At 38.8% G+C, this 13,209-nt stretch overlaps 3 protein-coding genes across 5 annotated transcripts; all 3 read right to left on the reverse strand.

Moving 5' to 3' along the window:
• LOC18788924 (3-ketoacyl-CoA synthase 4) lies at positions 3,219-5,554 on the reverse strand. Its single transcript, XM_007222803.2, has one exon. The coding sequence runs from the start codon at positions 5,173-5,175 to the stop codon at positions 3,619-3,621; it is 1,557 nt and encodes a 518-aa protein (XP_007222865.1). The 5' UTR covers positions 5,176-5,554; the 3' UTR covers positions 3,219-3,618.
• On the reverse strand, positions 6,766-9,990 carry LOC18789335 (maf-like protein DDB_G0281937). Of its 3 annotated transcripts, none has more exons than XM_007223753.2 (10): positions 9,849-9,982; positions 9,413-9,484; positions 9,253-9,327; positions 9,016-9,099; positions 8,558-8,638; positions 7,906-7,975; positions 7,733-7,824; positions 7,498-7,539; positions 7,318-7,398; positions 6,766-7,019 (listed from the first exon to the last, which is right to left on the reverse strand). In XM_007223753.2, exons 1-10 carry the CDS (start codon positions 9,876-9,878, stop codon positions 6,948-6,950), a joined length of 699 nt encoding a protein of 232 aa, XP_007223815.1. In that variant the 5' UTR covers positions 9,879-9,982; the 3' UTR covers positions 6,766-6,947. The 3 variants fall into 3 exon arrangements, with proteins under 3 accessions (XP_007223815.1, XP_007223816.1, XP_020411973.1); XM_007223754.2 differs by having other exon boundaries at positions 8,558-8,656; XM_020556384.1 differs by lacking the exon at positions 8,558-8,638 and having other exon boundaries at positions 9,849-9,990.
• On the reverse strand, positions 11,259-11,829 carry LOC18790229 (protein RADIALIS-like 3). Its single transcript, XM_007225343.2, has 2 exons — positions 11,492-11,829; positions 11,259-11,324 (listed from the first exon to the last, which is right to left on the reverse strand). The coding sequence occupies exons 1-2, from the start codon at positions 11,764-11,766 to the stop codon at positions 11,300-11,302; spliced, it is 300 nt and encodes a 99-aa protein (XP_007225405.1). The 5' UTR covers positions 11,767-11,829; the 3' UTR covers positions 11,259-11,299.

The following is a 13,209-nucleotide window of genomic DNA, read 5'->3' on the forward strand; positions in this document are numbered from 1 at the left end:
TCAATGCATACGGAGCCTCATATTTCTGTTTTGGGAGCTGTAAATAATCAACCAATTTCTTGGACAGTAGATTCTCGCAACTGCCACTATCCACAATCACACTGCACACTCTATTTTTAATGGTGCAAAGTGAACAGAAAATCTTGTTACGTTGCCCCGCCTCCTGTTTTGGGGATATGAGGACTCTTTGCAGCACTAAATTTACCATTTCATCACTGCAAATTCTGCTCATTCGTAATCATCATCAATATTATCCTCCTCATCTCTGTCTTCAATCGCCTTAGCTAGATTGACCTGTTTGTTAAGGGTTGGGCACTCATTGGAGTGATGGCCTGGTTTGGAACACCTGTAACAGATATCATTTGTCGGCCTAGCATAAGGATTGTTCCTCTATTCACGATCTCTTCCCTAATTTCTGCTACTACTTTCGTCGCACGGGGTAAAATTCCTCTACTCATCACTCTCCCAAGAACCTGCTACACACCCTTATTTTTTTTCGTAGATGGAGCAGATGATTCATAACTACTATTCTTGATACCACTAGTGCTTGACCCAGTACGCTTTTCTTTTTCTAGTAATTTGACCTTCAATGCCATATTATGTGCATCATGAACTATCCATAAAGTCTGAAGCCCAATTTTCTCATGCAGAGAACTTTTCAGCCCTGTGATATACCTTGTGACCATGTGACCATGTGACCATGTGTTTCCTCCAAATTATTGTGCTCAGCCAAATACAAAAATTCATATGCATACTCAAAAACGATTCGATTACCTCGGTGGTAATTATGGTAGAGTTGATACATGTGTTGCTCATAATCGGCAGATAGGAATCTCCCCATCATCAGTTGCTTCATACGGTGTCAAGTCCTCGCTGCTTGTTTACCTTGCCACTGATGCGATTGTTGAAGCTGGTCCCACCATACACCCACATTACCCATCAAACGAAAAGCAGCAATCTTCACCATCTTCATCTATGGAACCTCCATAATCTCAAAGAAAGAAACACTCCACCTCTACCAACCAATCAAGAACGTCTTCAATCTGTAGGCCATTACAGTATGGAATATCAGCCTTAATTCGAAAATCGTCAATGTATCGGTTACAATTATTCTGATTCGGTGCAATCATGGGCTGTTCACAGAGCTCTTCTTCAGACTCCTCGTCACTCTCAAAAAGATGACGTCTCTCAACGGGACGTTGCATGCGGGCACTTCCATTAGGTTATGGAGAGCTTTGGTTTCCCATGCCCAACAATAAACACCGAACCTCTTCCACTGCCTCATAGAGGGTCTCAAACTCGGCACAAGTAACAACTTCCCCTGTACTATGGGTCCTATCACCTTCATCTGGGTTGTTCACTGAGCCGGCCATACATGCTCTGATGCCAACTGACGTAGTGTGACAATTGATTGGCATAATTTTAGCCTAAAACATGTAACTCTGAAATCCACTAGGAAGATATGAGGAAATCTCAAGGTTTATTGATAATTGGAACCACGGGTAAAATTTGTTTAAATACTCCTATAAACTCTAGGAATAAACAAGGAATTAAAATAGGAAAATAACAAAGTTTCCAAAAACTATAATAACTTTAAAACTGAATTTCAGGCTGCTAAATGATCTCGGATGCCTGAAAAATCTCATACTTCATGGCTATGCCATGAGTTTTACTCATGATTCTGTTCTCTACGAATCGACGGGTCATGGGCTTGATTTTGAGCTCGGAGCCCAAATATGCAGTTTGCCTGATTTACACTTGCATGCGCGTCTCTCCAGCTCCTCTTCGATTGCTTATGCATATGTTCTACATCACCATGGACCATTCATTTCGATGAAGACGAGAGACAAAGAAAACAACCCAACACACAGAGGTAAACAGCTACATGTTCAATTAATATTTGATATATCAGCACTGCAATGCTTGCTTTCATTTGGGGCCAACACACATAGGTAAACAGCTACATATTTGATATATCAGCAGTGCAATGCTTGCTTTCATTTGGGTTGTGATGGAATGACTGGGATTTGGATCGATAAATTGGTACCAATTGTATGTTTAAAGATTGAATGTGAAGTTAAGAGTTTCACAAATAAAATAAAATAGTTAAGAGCATTTATTTCTGTTTCATAAAATTCTCAATTCTGCTCAAATGGTTAAAAACATTTATCTCTATTCCATAAGGTCCTAACTTCGATTCCCGCTCCCCAATATCCACTTATATCAAAAACATAAAAGTTGAATGTGAAGTTTTACAATTGAAATCGCAGACAAAACAAAATCTTCTTTATAAATCAAACTGAAACCCCGTCGACGACCAATACTTTGATATGAACTTTTTCGTAGTGCGATTCCCACTCTTCTTGTAAACCAGATGAGTAAATCCTGCTTCAGTCAAACATACACTGTAACAGGGAGGGACACTGATAAAATAAAGCAGTTCTTGTGACAACATTACAGGCTACGGCAGAATAATCTAGAGTCTATATGGACAGCGCATGTGCAGCCTGCCATACACCTTTCCCATTCGAGAAAAAAAAAAAACACACGTCTCCTTTCTCTCTATTTTGAAAAAGAAGAAAAAAGGGGTTTCAAATTCATACTGTGGCTTTCCTCAATTATGTTCCTGGGCCCCCTCCCCTCTTGAAGCGGGTTGAGCGAGCATGTGCAATGCAACAATTGCACTCTTTTCAGGATAAACACCATAAAGCTCAAGTTAGTCAAAAATTGCGACCAAACCTACTTGTATTGTAATTTGCACCACACAAATATGTAAAAGAACAGCTAATGCTAACAAAATGCCAATGCCATCCTCCTCTTGACAAGGTTCACATTCTCAATTGCTATTCCAGGCAACACAGTTTATCAGGTTCCAAACAACTTCTATTTGAAACTTAATTGGAGAAAGAGAAATAAATGAACATTGAACAGCTTCAGAATCCGGATGGCAAGAAACTTGCAAAATCCTTCCCAAGCAGTCAATTTCTTGTACATAAACTCTCTTCCACTAGCAATGGCAGTAAACTATGCGAAGCAGACAAGAGTAGGCAGGCCCTAACTATAAAACTTCAAGTAATCAATACAAGGTGCAACTCTGTGTGTGTGTGTGTGTGTGTGTGTGTTTGTGTGAAGAGTTCAAGACCAGCAGAGTTTGTATAATGAGGGAACAAGATCAGAAAGGCCCAATAATATAAAACTCTAATACCATCCGCACAATGTTCATCTGAATGAATTGATTTTATTGACTATTGAAGACAAGAGGCTTCTGATACAAGTTGAATAACTAAATTTTAAAAATAAAAAAAACTAAACTAAACTCTAAATGTTAACAAAAAAATATCAGAGATACAGGATAATCCAACATGGTAATTCTGAAGCATTGATCTCAACACAGAAGCAGCAACGCTACATACTGTAACACCCCATGGACAAACCACTGAAACATATGCGAGAATCATCAAGTAGAGAAAACCCACAATTTGACATCAAGTATCAAATACAACAAAACCAAATAAAGTACAACATCAGGAAGTGACAAATGCAAGATAGAGTGTGGTTAGGCTAGTACTGATGGACACCCGGAATGGAGAGAGTCTAACCAGAAGAATGTTACTCGAGCTAGGAAACTAGTTTCACAGGATACTTGTCAATGCAGTCTTCCCAAGGACCATTACGAGATGGCTTCACATTCCGAAGTGCCTCCCAGACCGCACTGTTACACTTAAAGCCACTACCAAAGGCAATCTGCCAGACACGGTTGCCTTTGCGGATCCTCCCCTTGGCCTCCATGTAGGCCAATTCATACCAAATGGAGCTCGATGAAGTATTCCCAAACCGGTGTAGAGTCATTCGAGAAGCCTCCACATGTATAGGTAGCAACTGCAGGTTCTTCTCCAGCTCATCAATCACAGCCCTTCCTCCGGCGTGTATGCAAAAATGATCAAATGCCAGCTTGAAATCCGGGATATAAGGTTTGACATTCGCATTGAACAGCTTCTTAACCACAAGTGACGAAAAGAAAAGAAGCTGCTCACTTATTGGAAGCACAATAGGACCCAAAGTGGTGATGTTGGTTTTAAGCGCCCCACCAGCAATCGCCATCAAATCTTTGGACAAAGAAACACCAGTCTTCCCCTTATCATCCTGTTCCTGGTAAACGCAACGAAAAGCCTTATCATCTGCACCACGATGGGTCCTCACAACATGAACAAGCTTGTACTTAGCCCGCCTCCAATCTGCAGACTTATTAGAGAGCAGAACTGCAGAGCACCCAACTCGAAACAAGCAATTGGGTATCAACATAGATTTCTTATTCCCAAAATACCAATTCTGAGTAATGTTCTCAGTACTGACAACAATAGCATAAGTATTCCTATGAATTTGCAACAAGTCCTTAGCAAGATCAGCGGCTATGACCCCAGCACTACAACCCATTCCCCCCAAATTGAAACTCCTAATATTACCCCTCAATTTGTACTTATTAACAATCATAGCGGATAGAGACGGCGTCGGATTAAACAAGCTGCAATTCACAACAAGAATGCCAATGTCCTTAGGCTTGACATGGGTATTGGCAAACAGATTATCCAAAGCACCGTACATGACCTGCTCCGCCTCTTCTCTGGCGGCGGCCATGGAGGGCCTGGGAGGGATGTAATGCATCGCTTCGGGGACGTAGGTCTCTTCGCCGAGGCCGGAACGCTCGAGAATCTTGCGCTGGAACTCGAGGGAGGAATCGTCAAAGTCCTGGGTGAGCCTGGAGTGCTCCATGAAACGGTGGTAGGGAGCCTTGAGGTGATCGGGAGGGCGATAGCAAGCGTAATCGACCAAATAAACGGGTCTGGGTCGGGTCATGATGTAAACGGTCAAACCGAAGACGAGGACGGCGGAGCAGATGATGACGCTGACGAGATTGTACTGGAGGTGAAGCCAGAGCTGCTGAATGTCGTAAAGGTCCATCTGGGAGGCTTCGATTAGGGTTACGATAATCAAGGGGATGAAGCAGAGGGTTAAGAGATTGGAGATGAGGTAATGGTACCCTAATTTGACGTACTTGAGATTGACGCTCTGGAGGAAATCTGGGAGGCGTCGGGTCTGGTGGATCTGAACGCCGACCTGGCCGGCGGTCGAGCCACTACGGGCGGTGGCGACATGGGTTGCGCCGCCTGGGTCCATGGCCGTGGCGTGGCTTTGTCTCTGTGGAAAGAGGGCTGTGGCTTTCGTTGTAATTGGAGAGGAGAAGAGAGGAGCGAAGAGAGCGTTTTGAAGTGTGTATTTTATAGTGTATATAAATGTGGGAAATTGTCAAATTGGGAAAAGAATATAATAATGAGGGAGGCCGGAGGGGTTGGACTTTTCCGAGCTCCGAAAAGGAGAGGAGGGAGGGAGTGAAGGTTTTGTGTGGTGTGGTGTGGTGAGGGATGATGATGATTAGATCATGAGAGAGACTCAGCAGCTCAATGATGGAGTTGAGAAATGGAGTGCTTGATTCTGACGGTTAAATAACTGTTACGTGGGAAAACTGGAATATACGAATAGCTGGTGCCCAGTGGATGCCCTTGCCCAGCCTTGACTAAATATTTTTTTAAAAATTTATTTAAATGAAAAGAGGCTAAAGATTTGCTAGACAAGGTACCTAAATAAGTACACGAAAAATTGAAATTTTGATTGATTTAATTATTTTTCGTTACATGGCGGGGCACACCCCGGGAGAAAAAGAAACTTAAAAAGAACATTTGAGGCAAAGGCCGACTTAAGCTATCATCATGCAAAATATGCTCTAGAGAAGAAAGCACAACATCAAAACTATGCAAACCCAAAGAGGAGGCTTTACCTAACCCTACTGCCAGTGCCAACAACGTTCCTTGTTTCCTAGAGCCGGCCAAACCAAATAAAACTATACTAAACTACTAGTAGTGGTATATAATAAACACTTGAATTTTTCATATTAAAGCTTTCTTATTTACGTTGGCGTCTCATTAAGGATCAGGGTGTGTGTGTTTTTTTGTTGTTGAGATATTTAGTCATATACTCATTTTTAGCACTAATGATATAAATAAACTCTATATTATTTAATTTCTATAAACAAACTCAAAAAAACTACAAAAATTGACAGCTGGCCCTATTGAATTTAAATTTGATTATTAATTTCTTTGATGTCCTATCTATTGAGTGTTTTGAGTTTTTTTATGAAGTTTTGGGTTGGATTTGTTTTAAGAAATCGATGACAGTTTTGTAATTTATAAGAAGTTAAAAGCCTTTTTGTGAGATTGTAAATAAGTTTGATGTGTGTTTCTAAAGTCCATTTCATATAAAGTCCATTTCATATTGAATTTTTTTTATAATTTAAGTGCTTATATTAGGTATAATAATGAATCTCTCTTGTTTTTTTTCTTTTGAGTTGGCATGGATGGAGGAGGAGCTTGTTAATTTTTTAGTTTGAATTTGAGCTTCCAGTACCGCACAGATTGGGTCCTGCTTGCCACAAGTATGCATAAAGGGCGTGTGGTGCTAACTCGCCCCATACAGGGAGGCCCGCGACTTGTGCAGCCCAAAATTCAAGAATCCGCCTAACATTTTTCAATGCAATCTTGAAAAGACAGACCCATGTGCTTTTATTCGCACTAGGGCCCTCTCAAACAAATTGACCTTGTAAATTGTCCTTTTACCACGCTCTCCTATAATAGTATCCTAAATGGCTGGCTCTTCCTCTCGCACCATAATCGGTTTGCTCGGTGCCTCCTAAAATGCAATTCCTCTGCTGGGTTTGGGGTAACGATGCAATTTTGCTTTATAATATATAATTAGTCCTATCCTAGGCTTTGGAAAGCCGAAAAGATAATTAATAATCTCATCACTGAAAATCAAAGAAACAACCATAGTTCACAACAGATACGAACAGGAGCTGATCAGAAGTCGAACAACCAAATCGTAAAGCTCCACCGCAGCTAGATGGCCTCTTTCAGCAGCCTCCTAGTGAGATCTTTGGGAAGTCCCATCACGCTATCAGTTGTCCCTACCTGCAAGAAGCACCACCAATTCAAATATGACCCATCAAGAGACATACGGCTGATTATCCAGTAGAGAGTAAAGGCCCCATTCCTAGTAAAGGGATCATATACTTGCCCACCAACCGAACCATGAAGGGACAAGCTTGCAGGATTCATTAAACCAAAGGTTTTGGATGAAAAGACAACACAAGAAACTGTTGAAATGGACACAGGGTACCATAATTATAATATGTGCCATTGTGCTTCTCCTGAAAAATGCCTCTATGACTATTATTTACAACTTTGGAACAGAGAGTAGAAAACCAACCACTTCTTTAACAAAGGGAAGAATTAGAGGATGTTCTATTATGAGTCCCCCAGCAACTTTGAGCACCGTCCCCTCCTCAATCTGGCGTGGACAAAGAAGAAGCAAAAGGTGCTATTGTCATCATCTCACCAATCAAGGAAAGAAGTTAAAAGTCCAAATTGGATACAGAACAACTCTTACCAGCTTCTCAATGATTTCATCCGGTATTTCGTGGAAATAAATCTGCAAGGAAACCCAAATAGATATTATCCCTAGATATGATTGATCTACTTGTGGACATTTTTGGCTAAGCATTGGCAAATGGTGCTAGTAAACTATTCAATTTCATGTTCCAGAAGCTACATGAGAAGAATAAAAACAAATAAAAACACTTTAAATAAAGATAAAAGTTTGATGAAATAGAAGCAAAACGTACCTCCACTCGATCCCATTCTCCTTTACTGAATCCGGTTTTAAGGTTTGTAACATGCACAGATCCCACTGTTGCTGCATGTCCTCCAGAATAGTCTGCAATTCATGTTAGGAAAATTACCAGAGTCAAGAAGTAAAACATCAGGGACATAAACGTAAATCAACCATTAAGCCCACCTTTCAAAAATTGCCGTGCTTCTTCCTTGCTGGATGGTTTTTCCCTGATCACACCTTCATAGACCACCACCTCCAGATCATTTTACAATAAGAGTAAGAAATAACAGATTTAACATTCACTGCTTCATAAAGGGAAAATTTCTAAATTCCTATTTTAACAAACAAGTCATATCACCAGGGGACCATTCACAACAAGTGCACACAAGCCCTGTGGGCACAAAAAATTCATGGTATGGCAAAGGTGATGTTTGGAGGCATCCACAACATAAGATATAATACTACATAAAGAATCAACATGAGGAGCAGAAAGTGAGAGCTTCACACAATTCATGCATAAAAAATCAAAACGAGTAACAAGTAAACATGGGCCAAAAATGAAGTTATGCTAAGTGATTAACAGTGTCATGATGTCATGCGTCCTTCTAAGCAAGTTTCCCAGTCCATAGAATCTAAAATAACTGACATCAAAACATTACTTAAATCTATACGTCTTACTTTCTTCCTTACCCTATTCAGGATATTGCGGAAGAGGTAGGTATGGCAAAAGTTCCATATATGCATTTTGGTGTATTCTCCACAAGCTTAAATATGCAAAACATACATGACAAGGATACCGACATTATAAATATGCTATATAAGATGTGATTTATACTTGATCAGAAGTAATTAATAGCGTTGGTTCGTCATCCTTTATGTAGTCACCAACTGGGAGCCCTTGTGAATTAGCTTCTGCCTGAGAAGTTTCCATCAGCTAAGACAGGTAAATCAGTTCTATTTCAACCAGAAACCAGGGCTTCATTGAGACAATGCCAATACATTAATAACAGTATGCAGTAAACACAACACGCGCACATGCAGACACTTATACACAGGCAATAAAAAAAACACCTAAACTTACATGGATGAAGTAGTTGAGCATAACAAAATTATAAAATTAGGATCAACCAATTAGTATCTTGCTTTATTTTCTCAATCACTATCAAAAACAAAAAAGCCAATGTATCCTCCATAAATGTCACTAGGTGATACCAGTCTTTGATGCCTCCTATTGTTAAACAGGGAGATCATACCAGATATATAGATGTATATATAATTAAAAAAAGAACATACTGTGTCTGCTGCAATCACAATAGTCGGTTCAGCATCCTTCTCTTGATTATTGATAGTTTGTAGTTTGGATATAATAGCATCAGCCTGAGATGCAATTTGCATTCAACCCATAAAAGAGCATCAGTCTGATATCAACTAAAAGAAGAACATTCTAACTTTAGCTGACTAGCATTTTCAGTTTCAGATTCTTAATGGAGAAAAAAAAAAAAAAAAGAGGAAAAGAAAAGAAGACCAAACCTTTGCCTGGGCAAGAACCAAAACCAACTCCTCTGGCTTTTCCTTTCTGATGCATTTCTCGTCAATGTCTGCAGTCTAGTAATAAAGGGAGTTTACTTTCTAAAATCAGAAGGGAAGATAATTCTGGATCTTTCAGATGAAAAATTAAAATTGTCAGTACCATGACTATGAATTCGTATCCCATTTCAGCCAATATTTTCCGACGTGCTACCGAAGCTGAGCCTAAAATTATCTGAAAAATGGCACACGCACATTAACATCATCTCCGAGCAGCAAAGTTTAGTGGAAACGAGTACAAGTTTCACATTAACGAAACTAATCTCATCTTAAGAGTAACTAATCTTTTCAGGTCCCTCTGTCCTTCCTAATCATAATACAACACTCGTTTCGGAGAAGCGTGTTTGGAGCTGAAACCAAACAGTGCCCTAATGTTCTGCAATGTGACCTCCTTTCAATTTTGTTAACCATTGTTAAAGCTTCGTTATCAACCGCAATTAACTACGAGAAACGCATAGAAACCCTAGCTATATAGTTCGAACTTCAAATTGTGCAATGAGAAGCAAGAAACTGGTACTTGTGCAAGGAGAGTGACGAACCTTGAAAGACGAAGAAGAATTGGCTTCCATGGCAGTCAATCAGTGAGTCACTCGGAGCCTTCGAACTTGGATGAAGCAGTTGATGTGGGGCTCGGACACGAGGAAATGCCAAAGCGGGTCTTGGCTTTTTTCACGCCGTTTACTCATTTAGGCGCGTTTTTACGACGCCGTATTGGCATTTTGACCCTAACTCGTCACTGTTGTGCAAAGTACGACGAATACAAATTGGTCGTATTGGCCTTTTCGATTTTCTTTTACGTTTTCTTGGGACCGAGCCCAAATCAATTTGAATGGACCGCCTTAAATCGAGTCAACGTGGCCCAATGGATATTGCCGGATCAAAAAAATGTCCGAGCGTTGTCAGCTCAGTTTCGTGGGAGAAAAAGGAAAATCAGGATAACTTTGTAAATAATTTTCTTAATAAGGGTAATTGTTAAATAAAATTTATTGTTTCAGCTAGCTCTTCTTCTTCTACTGGTTCTTCTCTTTTTAATGATTTACTAATTTCGTTATTTGCTTTGGAAAATAATATATCTATCACTTAATTATGGAAATCTTGTAAGTCAAGTAGAGAGTGGCTCATCATGTAAGGTTGTATCTTCTCTCAAGGATCCCTTACACCACTTTAAAATATAAATCAGTTGTTTAGTTAGAATAATGAAGAAGCTCCCATTGAGTGTCATTAATATGAAATAATGAAAGAGCTGGCATGGATGAGAAAACTTACTTATGTTGGGGATATCATTGACGTTATCCCAAGCCAATCACTCATTGTCATGTATTTTAACTTCCTGATATTGCAATGCAGTTTTTCAACCTAATATTATGTGTTAGGCTTGAGATACCGTCACGATGACATTTCTATTATATGTAAGTTATTGGCATGAAGGGTCACCAAGTCAAATATTTAACACTAATTTTGTTTGGGGATGACGACCAATATTACAAACTTCCAAGTGCTTTTTTATTCATGTCACTTCTTTCCGACATTTCAAAAGTGGCCTAATTTTGATACTTCCACCTTGGACGGTTCTGAATGAACCTCCATGAAAGCAATGATTCTGTATATATTGATGTCATCATGTCAGTAATTAACTTGAGAAGTTTAAAAACCTAATTCGCTCGTTTACGATTTGGGTGAATTAAAAAGAAGGTTTTTCGTACAAACACTCCATTTCCTTCATTGAAACAAAACTAGATATACTAAAGAGACTGCACTCACCACACTGAGCTGCAAAGGAAAATATATATATAATATGACACATTCGACAAGGGAAAAAAACAGCAAGAAATGAAACTAATCACATTTGACTCTTTGTTGTTGTCTTATATAGCCACTACTAGTAGAAGTTCCGCATTTTCTTTTGTGTAAGAAATAAGAACTCCGGATTACTCTCTCCTTCCTTGTAGTTTTTTTTTTTTTTTTTTTTTCATAAATGAGAACCTTCATTTCATTGTAGCTTTAGACTCTTCATCCTGCATGAAAAAAAAATAGTATTCAGAGTAATGCTACATTTTCCAAAAGTATTTAAAATAAATAAATAAAACAGAATAAAACCTTAAACGACAAATGCAGACCAAGAAATTAATAGAAAATTGTAATCAAACATTAAAATAATGTTATGAGATTGATATGTATATACCTTTGTTCTTCAATATCCATGGAGTTAGAGTAGGCTTTGCCGTTCCCAGCAGCAGCAGCAGGTTTTCTATAATTGGGCAAGGGCACCTCACCAGCCTCAATCTTGTTGACATCTTCCACAAGCATCTCATAGTGCTTCTTCACTTCCTCCACTGATTTCCCACCCACAGCCCTCGCCAGATTGTGCCAGCGGTCCGGCGTGTCCTTGTCGTAAACAGCTAGGGCATTTTCGAACATCTTGTTCTGCCTCGACGTCCACGATCCCGATGAGGCCATTGCGACAACTGATCCAACACTATATATTATAATGGTTATGAGGAGAGGAAATGCGAAATGGGGTTGATTTAGTTTTGAGCAGAAAGAGAATGGCAGTGCTGCTCTTTATATACAGGAGGGAAGAGAGAGAGAGAGAGAGAGTGGGGTCGAGTTGGGTTTTGGTTGCTCAGCTGTTTCTTTCCTTGCAAAACAATGAGGGGCTTTGTAATAACATACGTGGTTTTCTTTTTCACTTTCCAGGTAATATTTATTTCATGGGTTTGCGGATTTTAGGCTTAAACCCCAAGAATATGTAATTCAATGCATGCCATGCCGACTTTCCTTTACACAAGAAAAGTGATGTCCTTCTTCCCACTTCACAATTTCTTCTTGCATATTTCTTCTCGTAAACCTCATACTTTCACCATCAGTTACCACATTCTAGTTCAGAAATTTACTAAAGAATATGTACGTATAATTTCAGTGATGTTGTTTTGTCATAAAGTAATCTTTCTGTGACCGTTGTAGGATATTAAAATATTAATTTTGAAAGTACTCATAATGACAAACTGAGAGTGTGAATAACTGTTCTTCTTATATATAATGTTTGATTAATGTTATGAACTTTCACATCCGTTGATATATCTACCATTAGATTGATGGTCGTTGGATGGCACCTAATCCCAATGTGAATAGGCATGATTTACGTGCAAGACGAAATGCTTCTCACCCATTATAGGCAAAAATTTCAGTTATTTTGGGCTGTGCCATTTGTAAGTCATTTTCAAATCGGCTATTCAATAAATCTAGCTAATAGATCTACATTCATTACTCGTCAGTTTTTATGATTGGTAGCTTTTCAGTATTAGATGTAGCTGCAGCTAGCAAGAAAAGCACTTCAATATATATAGATAACCTGGAACGTGTGACTTCAAATTTCCAAAACCAAACTTAAATAGCTTTCAAAGTACTGGTTCTGCAACATGTAAGTTTATTATTAATACTTGCACCTGGAGTTTACCAAGAGGGTACTTTTGCCAAGAGTTTACCATTGTTTATTATTAATAATTGTCTTTGTCATTTTACTTTTATTTATGTTTATATTACTCCATTTACTTAAGTTTACAATGTAAATAAGGAAGTACCCCCCATTTGGATTCAAATAAAAATACTAGAAAATTAAATTCCCACCAAATCAAAATTTGAAAAATCGATTTTAGTGCAAAATACGATTTAGACTAAAAATGATGGGTCATTAAATCAATATATACTTCATACTAAAAATTATCTTGAGAAAATGATTATTCCGAAAACCCATTTTTCATACTTGGTCAATATTTTTACATAAAACAACTTTTCATATATGATATGAATGCATGAAAGAACCTAAGTCAATCTAGGTAAAAAGCCTTAGATGTTCAATCGACTATGGTGTTAAATCTTATTTGGTTTATGTTAAAACTT

Source organism: Prunus persica, chromosome G1 (genome assembly GCF_000346465.2).
Source record: "Prunus persica cultivar Lovell chromosome G1, Prunus_persica_NCBIv2, whole genome shotgun sequence".
Lineage (NCBI taxonomy): Eukaryota > Viridiplantae > Streptophyta > Magnoliopsida > Rosales > Rosaceae > Prunus > Prunus persica.

Coding starts and splice junctions, on each gene's coding strand:
- LOC18790229 (XM_007225343.2), bottom strand. CDS start 11,766: ATGGCCTCATCGGGATCGTGGACGTCGAGGCAGAACAAGATGTTCGAA. Junction 11,325..11,491: donor ATGGATATTGAAGAACAAAG/GTATATACATAT, acceptor TTTTTCATGCAG/GATGAAGAGTCTAAAGCTAC.
- LOC18789335 (XM_007223754.2), bottom strand. CDS start 9,878: ATGGAAGCCAATTCTTCTTCGTCTTTCAAG. Junction 9,328..9,412: donor GATACGAATTCATAGTCATG/GTACTGACAATT, acceptor CTTTATTACTAG/ACTGCAGACATTGACGAGAA. Junction 7,020..7,317: donor TTCCCTTTGTTAAAGAAGTG/GTTGGTTTTCTA, acceptor TGCTTCTTGCAG/GTAGGGACAACTGATAGCGT.
- LOC18788924 (XM_007222803.2), bottom strand. CDS start 5,175: ATGGACCCAGGCGGCGCAACCCATGTCGCCACCGCCCGTAGTGGCTCG.